General features: G+C 40.4%; 3 protein-coding genes across 5 annotated transcripts in view; 2 read left to right on the plus strand and 1 right to left on the minus strand.

Annotated features, from left to right (window-relative positions):
- The first annotated feature begins 60 nt into the window (after positions 1-60).
- On the plus strand, positions 61-1,699 carry LOC108893753 (interleukin-1 receptor type 1). Its single transcript, XM_018692078.2, has 5 exons — positions 61-279; positions 353-394; positions 476-538; positions 710-839; positions 1,004-1,699. Exons 1-5 carry the CDS (start codon positions 255-257, stop codon positions 1,194-1,196), a joined length of 453 nt encoding a protein of 150 aa, XP_018547594.1. The 5' UTR covers positions 61-254; the 3' UTR covers positions 1,197-1,699.
- A 36-nt stretch (positions 1,700-1,735) lies between these two features.
- Positions 1,736-6,856, minus strand: nlrc3l1 (NLR family, CARD domain containing 3-like 1). 2 transcript variants are annotated; one of them, XM_018692076.1, is made up of 7 exons: positions 6,766-6,856; positions 5,769-5,937; positions 5,025-5,126; positions 4,782-4,859; positions 4,573-4,681; positions 4,231-4,471; positions 1,736-4,136 (listed from the first exon to the last, which is right to left on the minus strand). In XM_018692076.1, exons 2-7 carry the CDS (start codon positions 5,933-5,935, stop codon positions 2,554-2,556), a joined length of 2,280 nt encoding a protein of 759 aa, XP_018547592.1. In that variant the 5' UTR covers positions 5,936-5,937; positions 6,766-6,856; the 3' UTR covers positions 1,736-2,553. The 2 variants fall into 2 exon arrangements, with proteins under 2 accessions (XP_018547592.1, XP_018547591.1); XM_018692075.2 differs by having other exon boundaries at positions 5,769-6,051; positions 6,766-6,842.
- A 3,163-nt stretch (positions 6,857-10,019) lies between these two features.
- LOC108893962 (connector enhancer of kinase suppressor of ras 2) overlaps positions 10,020-14,630 on the plus strand; it is a 28,822-nt gene continuing 24,211 nt past the window's right edge. For both annotated transcript variants that reach the window (XM_018692474.2, XM_018692475.2), the window contains exon 1: positions 10,020-10,554. In XM_018692474.2, the coding sequence (XP_018547990.1) occupies positions 10,491-10,554 (64 nt within the window). In that variant the 5' untranslated portion in view covers positions 10,020-10,490. The remainder of the gene's footprint in view (positions 10,555-14,630) is intronic.

Below are 14,630 nucleotides of genomic sequence, written 5' to 3' on the forward strand. Positions count from 1 at the left end.
ATATTGCCGTAATTGGAACTGCATGACTGAGAGCTATGATGAAGTAAAAATGCTTGTCTTATGTAACAAATGTATGTGTCAACAACCCTACAGGAACATGACTGAGCCAGTTTCAGAGGAAAGTCCCATGAACTGGTGTATTGGTGTATACCCATGCATAATGTGTTTTGAGTGGGTGTAGGGGAAGTAAATTCTGTTTATATAGTAATCCAAACAGCAGTGAACAGCAAAAACCTCTCACTGCAGGAGACACCATGAAGCTGTCATCTGTTGTCAAAGGTAAATAACACTGACCAATTCATTTTCATTGTATTGTGGCATTGGCTAATAACATGTTGTGTCTTTGCGGCAGCCTTAGGATCTCTGTGTCTGCTGCTTGCAGATGGACTTCCAGGTACAGCATGTTCTGTGGGTGACAAAATTTTATTTTTGTGTGATTGCTGTTTTTTTGTGCTAACCTAAATTTGTTCTTTAGTTAGTGAGGATAGAGCTCCAAAGATCATTGCACCAGATCACAACAAAATGAAGACTCAGCCAGGTAAGACACATACAAATTACCAACTGCTATGAAGTATTTTGTGATATTTACAGCCTATTACAGCCTGTTGCTGGGTGGCAGCTAAAGATTTTTTGTTTTGCACCTATTTATAAAGGTTTCTGTTCATATATTGAAACTGTGTTTGTGGTCTTGGTGTGTTCTTGCTGACAGGTCAACAGCTGTTTCTTACCTGTGACGCATTTACAAAAAGTGAAGATGATGCGACACTTATCTACTGGCTCGTCAATGACTCCTTCCCTGAGGACCTGCCCAGCAGTGACAGAATAGTAGAAGAGGAGAAGTAAGTATTATGACTGATATCAGTACAGTAATCCATACACAATCAATTAGATTTCAGGCTGCAGTGTGTCCTTTGCTTCAAATTTAGTCATGTTTTTAGAAAGCAACGTAGATGATTACTGTAACAAACCTGTAGCTGGGCTGTAATGATTATGTTTGTTTTAGATCCACTCTGAAGGATGGTGCAATTCGTAGACGTTTGCAGTTGAAGAATGTCACATCCGAGGACTTCAAATCCAGCTTCACCTGTGTTGTGATGAACACTGCTGGAATGGACCAAAGGCACATAAAGCTAGTAGCAACAAGTGGTGGTTCTCATGGAGGAAAAAAAAGAAAACACTCAGTGTCAATACTGTAAAAATCTGGGATCTGGAATATCTGTGAATTTACTATTATATATTACGCTGCTGAATTGAATGACAAAATGTATAAAATTTGAGGTGCATTTGGTTCCACAATAACACATCATTTTCCTTTGAAAATAATGCTACAATGATGATCCCTCTGATCATTCTGGGAAGGAAACAAAGTGCAACCAAGAGCAACTGAAGGATATTATTACCCTCTTCTAACATAAATCTGATGTAGCATTTTGAGGATCCCCATCTTTACATAAGGAAAGACAATGTCCAGAGGCACATACGTTTTACATGGAACTGAATGCGCGCTTGATAATTGTGGTAAACTGTCTCAATTACTACCACAAGTCTACCACAAAGGCACAATCTCTTAGAGAGAATACTGTAACCATTTATTTGCTATGCTTGTGTATCATTCCAGTCTGTGTGTTTGCTGGTGATAAGCCATTTTAAATTTGTATACTGTCAAAGCATTTGAAAATAAACTTCATAATGAGACAAAGTTTAATCAGTCAATTCAACCACAAGTATGCAGTACTGATGGAAGCCTGTGGTTTATTTATTGTTAATCATACCATTTATTTTAAGTCTTAAGCATTTATTTTAAGTCTTAAGTACTTTAAGTACTTTAAGAGACCAACCAATGTGTGGCAGTGAAGTAAACTACACAGCTTAGAGTACAGATGCTTTTCAGCTGTGTAGAATAAACAATTATAGAACTACAGCTCCTCAGTGTGATTACTGCATTAAATACCAAACCAATGCACAAGACAAACAAGAAATAAATGATATGCAAAACATTAAAGTCCAGAATAATTCAGTTTTCAAATATATACCAATTGTAGTTGGGCTTAGACAAAGTCATATTTGTCATGACAGTGTTAATAGTGCAGTTAAAGGCAATATAAGTCATTTCTAGCACAAGTAGACTGTCTTGCAACACTAAATAATTTATAATGTATAGAAAACATCTTTGATTGTATATATATTCTGTAAAAGCAAGAAAAACACTCTTAAAATAAGGCCACTTTAAAACTCATAGCTTCTGTAAATCCATATTAACACACATGAAAACACACCATCCCACTTTCCTTAAAAGATGCTGTTCCACATTTCTGGTACATCAGTGTAACTGTGGAACTTAAGTTAGTATGTTTGGCTCTAAATGCTTTTGGGAGCTTTACTTCATTAGTGAAAAAAAATCATTAGATAGTTGAACAAGAGAGAAACATGTTTCTCCATCAGGACAGGCACATCTTGTTCAGTTTTTCTTCAACTGGTACTCAGCGGAAGCCTTGACACATGTTTTGTAGTGAAATAATGTTGTGCAGTGATCAGTGTTTTAAAAGAGTCAGATCAGGAGGACATTGCCTGTGATGCTAATACGCCCAGCTCCACCAAGCAGCACTGCAAGTTGTCATTCCTTGCAGGATATTGATTTTCTCTGATCCTCTTCCTGATGAGGGCAGTAATGTCTTCGATCACTGCTGGCCACTTTACAGAGGAGGTGCAGAATGGCTGGAGGAGCTCCAGGTTGCTCTTAAGTGTCATTCCAAACAAGAAACGCAGGAAAAGGTCCAATTTGCCATCCTCATAGAGCAGGCTTCTGTCCACAGCGCTCTTGTACAGCTCCATGGCTTTGTGTCCCTTGAACATCCCCCTGACCTTGTCTTTCAGCTGCTGCTCAAAAATGTTCTTACCCTGGTTTCTAAAGGAGAGAAACGCATAAAGGGCGGCCAGGTACTCCTGCATGGTGGGGTGGATAAAGCTCAAGACTTTCTCATGAAACAAGACGTATGGCTTTGTGACGTATTGTGTGCAAAGGCCACTGTTAATCACTGCCTCCTCGTCACTGATTCCGGTTTCTTTCCAGTCAGACTTGGTCATCTTGAACTGGCCTTTCTCCAGCATGGTAAAGGCCAACTTTCCAAGTTTCATCAGGAAGTCTCTTTCTTTTTCCGGGCTATGATCTGGAGCTCTAAATGTGCGAAGTTGACCAGTGAGCACTAGCAACAGCTTTGTGTACATGTAAGTGATGCTCCTGGGCAGCTCGGTCTGTGTCCCCTGTTCCCTAAATATGCGATGGCACTCATCAGCAACCACTGAGCAGAACAAAGGCAGGTGGCACATGATTCTGAGGGTTTTGAAAGAGTTGATGTACGCTATAACTTGGGCTGCTTGATCTGGGTCCTTAAATCTCCTCTTAAAGTACTCATCTTTTTCAGGGTCGCAGAATCCACGCACTTCTATCTCATCGTAATGCGTATCCCAAGGGATGCACCGCTTAACTTGCGGCCGAGAAAAGACCAGGAAGAGGCCGCGGTAGAGCAGCCTCCCTCTGAGGAGGTTGACCACAATGACGTTTAGGGTGGTGGGATCTGTGTGGTCACCGAGAAGCTCTGTGTTTTCAAAGTCAAGCTTCCCGTTGTACTCGTCAAGGCCGTCAAAGACAAACATCATTTTGCAGTCTTCGCATCTATAATCCTCCTCCCTCAGTTTTTTTGTTTCCGGGTAGAGTTTGTGTATAACTTCCAACAGGGAGACCTTAGAACCCTCAAACTGTTTGAGTTCTCTGAACGGCAAAGGAAACAAAAAAGCCACGTGTCTGTGGGACCGCTCTTCAATCCAATCGAGGATTAACCTCCTGACCGCCATTGACTTCCCTGACCCTGCCACTCCGGTGATCAATATGAGCTTTATGTTGGAGTGTTCTAGTCTTTCAGCGCTCAAAATATCCTGAGTAGAAAGAAGTTTCCCTGGTTGCCGGTTGCTGTCCAGTTTTTCTATTTTCATGACCTCATGTTCAATATTTGGGCCGTTATCACATGTTGAAGTTATATATAGTTTTGTAAAAGCATCGTCAAAGGGCCTCCTCTCTTCTTCACATACCTCACAGTACTTTCTCCTCAGAGTCTCACTTAAATCATGACGCACTTCATCTGAAAAAAGCATGATGTGCATGTATAAATATACCAATCTGTTAAGATTAAATTAATAGTAATAAGACGTTAAGACATACAGGAATTTACTTACTTCTAATGCACAAAGTCTGGAGATAGTCAACCATCTTTTTCTGCCCCATCTCCTCAAGAAGTGTTTTGGTGATCTGCATAGATACTTCGAGGCTGAAACACTCGAGCAACCGGTCCACGAGGTCCACCATATCCATGCCTTGTGGAGAAGTGTTGAATGACTGTGGGTAACGCTTCCACAGCATCCCCTTGAATCTCCTGACATCCATCTCTGACAGCTTTCCAAGGGTATTACAGATAGCCTAATTCCAAAAAAGGATGAAATTCAGTGCTTTTGTTGTCAACTGAAGGGTATTTTGTTCTTAGTTTCATTAAAACTGATACAAACAAAACACAAACTGACCTTGAAAGTGAATGCCACGGTCAGAGAAGGATGCCTAATCTCATTTGGGTTTTGGATTAACTCAGGTGTTTCAGAAGGCTCTGAGACAATATCATCTTTGGTTTTAACCCTGGTGAGGCCACAATGGAGAGGCCACAATTTATTAGTGTCAATTTAGTATGTAATCACACACAAATGTGTTAGTGCCTTGCCATGGGTGTATTTCTTACTTGAGGATTCTCTTTTCACAGTCATCACTGTCAAAGGAGTAGCAGCTGGAGTATGAATCTGTTCTGTCCAGCTGGACCCTAAAATCAGGCGGACAAGACGATTCATATTGTAATTAGTGTAACTACACAATATCATTAAAGTTCTCCTTGGATACAATAAGAGTAACAATAAGTTACAGTATATTGTTAGGCACAGATGCTTCTTGGATTTAAGCTTTGCTGAATGCTTTGTCTTGTTTGTACCTTGTGGAGGATCTGTCTTCGTCATCCATTTCGACTGAGCTCTCTTCAGTTTCCAATGATGTGTAGCTAAGAGCTGGAGGCAGTGCCTGTTCTACGTAATGCCTGAAAAAAAAGAAAAAAAGAAGGAAGGCAGAATGACAGTTTGTTAATTGCTTAGTGGTCACATAACAAGCAACCGCAGGCTTCCATAGTACATGTCAGATAAGCAGTCCATTTAAAGCTCAGTCGTTGTTCACAAGCAGCATCAAGACCATCAAGTCTTGGGTATCTGAATTAGAGGCAACAAGAAATTTGCTACATTTTTCATAACACTAAAGGGAAAAGAAAACATTAAATCCAGGTATCTAACACCTGATTATCCATATATCTATATATGTTACTGACAATACAAGGAAATTCAAGGTGAAAACAGATCTGATGAAGCAATAGTTCCTCTTTCAGTCCACTAGGGGAGATTGCTGAGCTGCTCTTGCTTTCACATGTAAGGTGTAGGTGATATTTGTTTCTCATTGTACAGTAATCTCTGCAGACAATGAATGATAACCCGATGGCTTCTGCCGTAGACATACAGTCTATGGTCTCTGTATCATTATTATTTTTCTGTTTGAGATATATACTACTATGTAAAACATTACTCTGAATTACTACCCATTACTACCCAACAGTGGCAGAGAGGACCCCTAGGGCTGGAACTAACTTACAAATAAACTAACTACAGTGAAAAATCAAATTCAATGTGTGTACCAGTGGCTGGTATCCATTGGGCCCGGTCCCAGATCCAGAGACGGTCTTCTCTGAGGAATGTAGTAGAGCCCGTCATCTTCATCTTCCTCAGGCACGCTCTGTCCTCCTCTACCAGACACTGCTTCCCCAAGGGAAGAGCTGCCTGACGGCGTGGCCATCGCCTCCATTTCTGTATCGTCCATAATGTCACAGAGAGGGTCAGACAATGACTAATATGACAAGCACAAACAGCGATCACTTTTTGTATCCCAGGAATGGTCTTTGGACAGTAACCTGTCTGTACCTGCAGAAGGACAAACATGGAGCAAAACAGAATATCAGTTCTCAAATTCTCTCTCAAGGTGTATAAAGACCTTTACTCCAAACCAGCTTTTCTTTTTTCTGTTGGAAGCTTATTCAGCCCATTTCTTCCCTGATGCCTGATACTGCATTACCTTGTCAAAAATATGTGCAAGCCAAATTGCTAAATTCTTTTGAACGCAAAATCCAGTGCTTACATACAAAGTGCAAATAAATCACAAGCTCAGAAAGTTCAAATTCTTGCTACTGGATATAAGGATCAGTAAATGAGCTGGACATGTGTTTGTGAACATAACAACATCTCAGTCTGACTGGCGGAAACAACGTTAGCAGCTTTAGCTAACCTCATTTTTTTTTTTTTTTTTCACTTTTTTTGGTATTTCAGCTTCACTCTTCCGCCTTGACTGTTCAAGGAAAGACTGTGACACCTGTCTCAACAACACCAGCCTCTCCACCTGCTCTCCACCTGACAAATAATGTCAGCGGGATTTATAATTTCTCGCTAACCGAGGAGGTTAGCTTAAAACTTTGAACTCAGGGGTAGACTGACGATCCAGGAAAGCTCAAACCAGGAATTAGGCGAGTGAGCTCATCGCAGACTCATAATATTGCTAATGGTCAATAATGTAAATGAAACACTGTGGTAATTACATAAACACATTATTACAACTTATGATTTATTTCATGATTAACTTACCAGCGTTTCACTCGAACTCGGGAAGCCAAAGTTTCTTCTTCTTCTTCTTCTTCTTCCTCCTCCTTCTTCTTTTCTTGTCCAAATATGTGAGTAGCAAAACACAACAAAGCAGATTCTGCCCCCTAGTGGTCTGAACTGTGAATAACATGTACTCAGACATGAGACAGTTTTTCGACGGATTATGGCGGAAGAAGTAGCCAGCTCAGATCTATACTTACACAAAAGTAGAAATGCCACACTTTATGCTGTAGTCTATTACAAAAAAAAAAGTCCTGTAAAAGTACTCACACAGAAAAGATCCCCTTATGATTTTATATTTTATAACAAGGTGTGCAGCATTTTGATGTTAGCTGATGTTAGTTTAATGTTGAGCCAGTCTAGCTGGAACTAATATTAATTATTTTAAATAGTGCTGAGTAGTTTAATCTATAACAAGGCATCATATTTTACAAGATAATTCTATATTTTTGGTGTATAATATTTTTTGTACAGTCTGACAAATGTAGGGAAGAAAACATACAATACTGACTTCTGAAATGCAACAACTAATGATTATTTTTATAATCCTAAAATTATTTTTTAGATTAATTCCAAAAATTGTCAAAAAAAAAAGTTTGCTAAGGTGAGGGTGATGTCTTCAAATGTCTTGTTTTGTTAAAAAAAAAAGAAAAAAGTCTGGAATCCACAAATATTAAACAATCAATCTATTGTCAATAGTTGCCCACTATGTTTCTGTCAATTGACTGGTTTGTTCATTGAATTAGTAGAGTTTAAGTATGGTAAAGTGGAAATACTCATGTAAAACACAAGCACCTCAAAACTACATAACAACAATAGCTGCATAGTTAACTTAATTACAGTTCCAACAGTGTTATAGTAATAAATCATCATACCCAATTCTTTCAAGATAAGCTTCTTTGGTCACTAATTAGGCCTAATGTGTAGCAGCTGTGCAGCCTCTGTTTTCACAGATAATGTCCAGGGCATTTATCTTACTTCACTTTGAAAACAATGGAAAAAATATATATCAAAATTGGAGCAGCAGAAACAGTTCATTTGGAGATTCAGGTGTGTGATGCTAGTTGCAGCTAGCCTCGAGCCTCTAGCCTGAGGCAGGATAAGGAGCCAGCCACAGAGGACACAGACTTGAGACATCACTTGAGTCAGCACACATCACTTGAGCTCCCTCTGAAGCCACACATTGTCTTCTATATGCAACCTTTTCCACATATGAAACAACTGTAAACAGACTTTAATGTGAAAAACCAACAGTTCCTCTTCAACATTCTTTATAATCGGGGAGGTTGTACAGCAATTTATAAATATTTAATCAAAGTCTTCTGAACATTAATGAGGAGTATTGATTATAATGAGCGTGGTTTAACATTTTTTAGGTAACACACTGCATATTGCGTCCCTTAACAGGGCCAATCTTTTCATCTTAATTCATATCACCGCACAGCTGTTATACAAGACAGATACTTTAAGTCAAATGTAACTACTGTCAGTGTTTGTGTGCATGGCCAGTACAGTGCTGGAATTTCACTCTGGCTACTGCAAAATATGATTAATAAAGGATAAAAAAAAAAAAAGGCTGTACAGCTGATATAAGAGCTGTGTATTTGCTTGTATATCATTATGTTATTTTCATTTCTATGCAAAAACATATTCACACTTTATGCCTGTATGGCTCTGTATTTATTTATGATTATTGATTGGGACTTCTGCTGCATTGGCCCCATATAACTGCTTGTTTACTGTGGGAGATACAGTAAATTCTTGGTTAGGGCCATGTCTCTTCTTGTTTTAGTCACATCATGTTCTTTATCCATTCCCTGGAGAATTAACAATTTTAATGTAGCCTATTGATTTGATTGTGAGTTAAATGAACTAGTCTTATGTCACCTTTAATCATTTATTTGTGCTGTTGAATAATTGTTAGTTATTCTAAGTGTGCAGTATTTGATTTTTGATCTATACTGCATGACATCCAGTTTAAATATATTTGCTGTTAAATAAGTGCCCACGCAGTGAATACAGGCTTATACACCCTGAAGCTGTTTACCAATACATGGGGGAAAAAAAAGCGAGGCGCATGTCAGCATCCCCGTCTCGTTGGTGACCGACACACCACCGAGTTTCCACTACACTGCGCTTTGTGTGACGGAGGCGTGAGCAGCGACAAAGACGGCAGGAGGAAACAGTGGTGTGTATGAGGGGTGATTAGTGCCCGAGGGGTTGGGGAGAGAAGCAGAGGAACAATTGTTAGACTTGCCATTGTGTTAAATTGATTTATCAGTGTCTATTGTTGTGTTGACATTGTTGCAGTATGCAAAAGACCAAATGGACTGCTCTGTCCTTCAGATTATCTTCCATTAGTGCCTGCTGTGCAAGAGCAAAGTTGAAATCATGCAACTGTTTCTGCCTTATGAAAATCAATAAAAGAATTCACCAGCAACTGCATAGATCCTTGCTTCCTGCTCGGTCAATTCAAAGTATCCATGGATGGGAATCCAATCCATTAAGGGATTACGTCTGTCACACTCTGACACTGGAGGCTCCTCCTGGTGGGTCAGGGCTCCTTTGTGGAGGGAGATGGAATCTGTAGGCTACAGTGGCCCCACGGGCACAAACTTAAAAACATCTGACAACTGAAAAGAAGTGGGTTGGTTCAGTGACATCAGCTGGTAGCCACTGTAAGATTACTTGAGAAATGTGCACACGCACCAGCTATTAGAGACGATTTGGATTTTATAATTCAGGCAGTCACAACACATCTCATACACAAGGATATAAAATCATATAAACTTAGAAGCTGCTGTTTTTGTGTATTTCAAAATTCTGTTTTATCCATTATCCATATTTGTGGGACTAGGCTGGGATTTAGAATCAAACCAAACAGGGATTAATAAAGTAAATTCAATTATAAAAAAGGCAATTGACCAAAATTAGATTAACTCCTAACTGGTCCAGAGAGACTGTGAGGCTGTGTATAGCAGGCAACTTCAACACCACTACAATGTTATAAGAATATTATGCACTGTCGCACTTTCCCCTCCTTATCTCAGGTATTGTAGCCCCAGTCTACTCTTGTTAACACACTTCCTTTCATTCGCCACTTATTCTCAACAACATCCAGCAGAATTGATGTCATTAATTCCCATCTCCTCCTCCTCCTCCTCTCCCTGCCTCTTTTTTTTCCCTCCCCGTGGCATGAATCACCCCTCATACATCCATACTTTGCATGATGAGGGCTATGACTCCATGTCTGTGTATGAGGGAGGATGCTCAGAGCGCTCCCAACCTTCCCAGACACCAGTATGACCGACAGTCTGCGCGTTGTTCTCCTCTGCTCTGGATGGTACTGGGATCTATTTTGGAAGGGGGGTCGGGCAGCAGCGACCCACCAGCATCACCGCCACTGAGCCTGACGTGAATGACAAGTAAAGGAGCTCTTTCAAGCGAGCAAACAGCACAGGAATGTGCAGAAGTCCGCTGGGCTGCGCTCAGGCTTCTCAAAGCGACATTTTGGACCTTTTGGACCTACCTCTTCTTGTTTGTAAACACCCAAACCCAGCAGAGAAAAAATTAGAGAGCCCTTGAATTGATTTGCATTTGTTTCCTTTTAATTTCAGAATTTATTTTTTGAATCTTTGAGGTGGGGGGGAGTGGGGTTGTTGGGAGTGTTTTTCTTTTGTCAAGCGTGAAGAAGACAAACTTCTACCATGGCACTGGTTATGGAGCCTGTGAGCAAGTGGAGCTCCAGTCAAGTGGTTGACTGGATGAAAGGTAAGGCTCCAGGCACGATGGTGGCCATATAGAAACAGATATTACCAAACTGCTGTGTTGCAATGAATGTAGTGTTGTGCTCTGGGTCGAAACGTATCTCAACGCAGATTCACTCGAGATGCCAAAAGAGAACAAAACACCTGCTGAGCCTCGGGGTCTATAGGCTTTTAATTACACCCTTAAATCGATTGATCGATTTTTCTCAGGCAGTTACAACACGGAGACGACTTGTCCTTATAGACCCAACGTGTTCTCCAGAGACTAACGCACAAGACGCTTTAAAAACCCTTATTGTGTCCTGCGGTGGTTATTGTTAACGCGGGGCTGCCTCGCAGGAGGCTGGGAAACACAGCGGAGATCCAGTAATTACACACGAATAATTAACCCTTCTCACTGGATCTGGGGTCAGAATCTGTATTTAGAAGAAAGATCCGAGCTTTTACATGTGCAAGAGCTATCACAGCAGTACAGTATCATAGATTTGTACGGCCATCTGTGCGAAATGTTGATCCACAGATGCTCCAAGTCATTAAGAAGTCACAGCTGACTTAGAGGAGCATCATGTAACACTAGATTAAATAGTTTAAAAACCTCACAGTGCTCTGTAACTTAAGGTGGGGCCCGTCCAGTAGTATTCATTAGCTTGTAATTTCAGACATTTATTCAGATACAAGAACATTTTAGTGTAAATTAGAACATCTCTGGGAAACATCCTTCAGAATAATGAGGTTTAAATACACATGCACAGATAGGATTCAGTCTGATAATGAAGTACTCTTAAGGCCAGTTGTCACTGTGAGAGAAAGTATTGTTTGTAGTGCAATTACTGAAGAGGGTCTGGTCATTCAGCAAAACTGATAAGTTGGATAGATAGATTAATATACAGCTGTTAAAATAAATGAATCATTCAGAGGATTTGGTAATCATGTTTGAAAGAGAAGTTCCTCAGAGGAAAACTGTCTGCTTACTCTGTCTCCAAAGACCTCCATTATAAGTGGCTCACGGATCAGGATTCTTTCAGGGCACAGATTACTCATTAGATTTGCTGCTTTTTGTCTGTTTGCTTTACAAAATTACGACTGTAGGCAGCCTGTTCCTGTCAAAGATAAACAAAACGAGGAGGAAATGTTAAGCTCAGTACGAGGGTGCTACCCAAGTCTGGGTAATTGTCTGTTAGCACTGTCATTGTTTCAGTATTGTTGTGTGTTGTTTTGCAGAGCCACGTGCTCACGTGTCACGCCACAGCCCTTCAGAGATGCTTCAGATGCAATGTACACATACATACATCTTTACTGCCTCAACACACACACACACACACACACACACTCAGTCATAATTCTAAGCCTGCAGGCCTTTTTCTGCTTGCTCAGATATATTATGATTGAGTGTGGAGTGGAGTTGTGTGTTATAAATGTTACCTGAATCTGATGCTGCCTTTTAAACTGTTTTTTTTTTGTTTTTTTTTTGCTGTTGTTGTTTCCGAGTGTGCTGGGTCAGTAAAGACACAAAATGCTTGTGTATATCTTCATGGAGGATTTATACAGACAGATGAGAGGGATGTGGAGAAAGGCAGAGACAGAATGACCACAATAGTTAAAATGAGATCTAAGAGGATCTTTAAATAAGCTGATAGCACAAGTGAGAAATGTAGGGAGCAAGAAGCTGAGATTGGATATGAGCGAGGGCTCTTCAGTGTCCCACATCTGACAAGTGGAGCAGAGACGATTCTTGCGCCCAGAGCCCAGTAATGGTAATTTAAAGTGAGGGACAGAGTGGCACTGAGAGACACTGAGAGAGAGGAAACGGAGAGAGGGGCGGTGTGTTGGAGGGTGTGGGGTGTGGGGGGTTAATTCTAGTCTCATATCCATTCTCAGCTCCTGAGGAACGGCAGCATTTTGTCGTTAGCATTCACAAGTTCCATTATTAGAATGCCGCGCCGTGATGTCACTGGCGGCCAAATAGGGGCACCCTGTGACCTTCCCACAATCCCACTCTGCGACCCCCCTCGCTGTGAGTGTTTTGTGTGAAGAAGATGCTCTATTCCCAGCTGTGACAAAGCAGCTTTAAGGAAGAGATTCTCATTACAAAAGAGAAAAGAATTCCAGCTTCGACTGGAAATTTGTTTTTGACAAGTGCACGGTGGCTGCTCAAACACATATGATATGTACATTTTCACTTTTATTTATTGTCTGTGTGTTTTGAGGCACAGACCTAATGCAGGCTTAGTATAATCTCTTAACTCTTCCTGACAGCCTGCATTAGTATAATTCATGTTTTGTGAAGTACATCAGTTTTATCTTTGTGCTCTTTCAGTCCTTCTTGCACCCTCCCTCTCTCCTTGTCTGACACACACGCTGACAGTGATCAATGACAAGTCAGATTAACACAAATCCATTATAACCGTGCTAACAGCCTTGCATATCTCTCTTACCTCACATTACCAGTGGATTATCTAGAATGGAGATCAGGATGTGTCAGTGCTGTGCTTTTAATTTCTCCTCAGCGTGCCTGATAATCTGACCTGCAAATGAAATGGACAGGAAAATTGATGTAGCAGGAGATTACTTAGTGCAATCAGCAAAGTATTCTCCACCTACAAGGGCTTTCTAATTCATGGGGTTCCTTTCAAATGAGGAGAATCGTGCAACAAGATATAGCAGCTCAGTTAAACCCACCAAACTTAAGCATTCATGAACAGATAATTTGACTTTTTGTGTCACTCTTTGATGTGAGTCTTAACTCTCCCATTTCAATTATAGTAATAACCTTTATTTATACAGCACCCACCAAAAGAGTGAAGCATGATGCTTTACAGTGACATTTAAAAAATGTAAAATCCTGTGGGAGGGTTTGAATTATTGGTAATGGAATCAGCAGACAGCTACGTTAGCTCACACTTTCATGCTACCATTGGAAAGCGCCATGTCCTCTCTTCATTTATTTCTTCATTTTGTCCTGTGGTGAGGGAGAATCCCTGCCAAACCCCTTGCTTCGTGGTTTCTATGGCAACATGGGGAATACTTCATTGACGTAATGAGTCTCAATTAATTTGGTAAAGAGGCTGATTAGTTAAGCCTTTAGATTGTATGCAAAACCATGAAACTCCCTATGTTTCCCCTCCACCGTTTAGCTGCCAGCTAAACCCGATGTGAATGCTTGATCAGGTTTAGGCACAGCACTGAGTCACATGTATATGATTGGTCCACTGCGATGAAAAGACAAGATGAGCAAAGAGTTGTCTGTGTGTGCTTGTGTGTGTGTGTGTGTGTGTGTGTGTGTGCCCCTCACTCACACACAATGGAAACAGACCGAGTGTATAGAAGAAAGCCTTACAGAGGCTACTCTCTCTGTCCCCACTGGTAAAAGGATAGCCAGTTAGCATGCAGAGCACTTTCTAGTGACATTCAGCTGTGACATATATAAAATTAACCATTAGTTTTTCCACCTAATTAGTGTGTTTGCTTGCGGATATAACTGTAAATAAAATTCTTGAGTCAAGAAACCCTGATGCATCATAATCAGTTATCAAATCAAAATGTATTTACAGAGCAAATATCTATTTGCTATCCTACAACATTACCCAGTTGATCTGGTTTCAGCATAATTCTGCCTGATTAGGGCAGAGTACAGAGGGCAGATGCAATATTACTAACAGCTGTAAAAAAAAAAAAGAAAAAAAAAAAAGCAATCCAATACCATATTCCTGAAGTCAATACCACCCTGAAATTTTTATTGACTTCTATGTCAGAAAGGGGTTTCATTTAAATCTGTGGCAGTTCCTGAGGGATTTCTTAATGATGCCGTTGTATTAGATTGAATTCTTTTGTAAGAGGTCCTGATTAAATGTTTATATGCTATACCTGTACATGCATTAGCACAGTTTCCAGTCATAAAACTCAAAAATCCTTGATGCAGACAGGAGATGCAGAATCAGTCAGTTTGTTTTAGTCTGCTGCACTTCATCAACTGCTTCACTGAAATACTTCACACCTGCTCCAGGAGTGAAAGATGTAAAACAAGCTGAGCGCCGACACACAGGTCTTTTTTAGTTGAAAGCGTTTCCTAGTTTAAAGCTG

The sequence above is a fragment of the Lates calcarifer genome, linkage group LG20 (genome assembly GCF_001640805.2).
Source record: "Lates calcarifer isolate ASB-BC8 linkage group LG20, TLL_Latcal_v3, whole genome shotgun sequence".
Classification (NCBI taxonomy): Eukaryota; Metazoa; Chordata; class Actinopteri; family Centropomidae; genus Lates; species Lates calcarifer.

Bases quoted from the DNA above. Each gene is read 5' to 3' on its own strand.
- nlrc3l1 (XM_018692075.2), bottom strand. From the start codon at position 5,950: ATGGACGATACAGAAATGGAGGCGATGGCCACGCCGTCAGGCAGCTCT. The intron at 5,127-5,768 runs GTACACACATTG...CTTTTTTTTCAG, and splicing joins CCAATGGATACCAGCCACTG to GCATTACGTAGAACAGGCAC. The intron at 4,137-4,230 runs GTAAGTAAATTC...TGCTTTTTTCAG, and splicing joins CCAGACTTTGTGCATTAGAA to ATGAAGTGCGTCATGATTTA.
- LOC108893753 (XM_018692078.2), top strand. From the start codon at position 255: ATGAAGCTGTCATCTGTTGTCAAAG. The intron at 395-475 runs GTACAGCATGTT...TTTGTTCTTTAG, and splicing joins GCTTGCAGATGGACTTCCAG to TTAGTGAGGATAGAGCTCCA. The intron at 840-1,003 runs GTAAGTATTATG...TGTTTGTTTTAG, and splicing joins AGAATAGTAGAAGAGGAGAA to ATCCACTCTGAAGGATGGTG.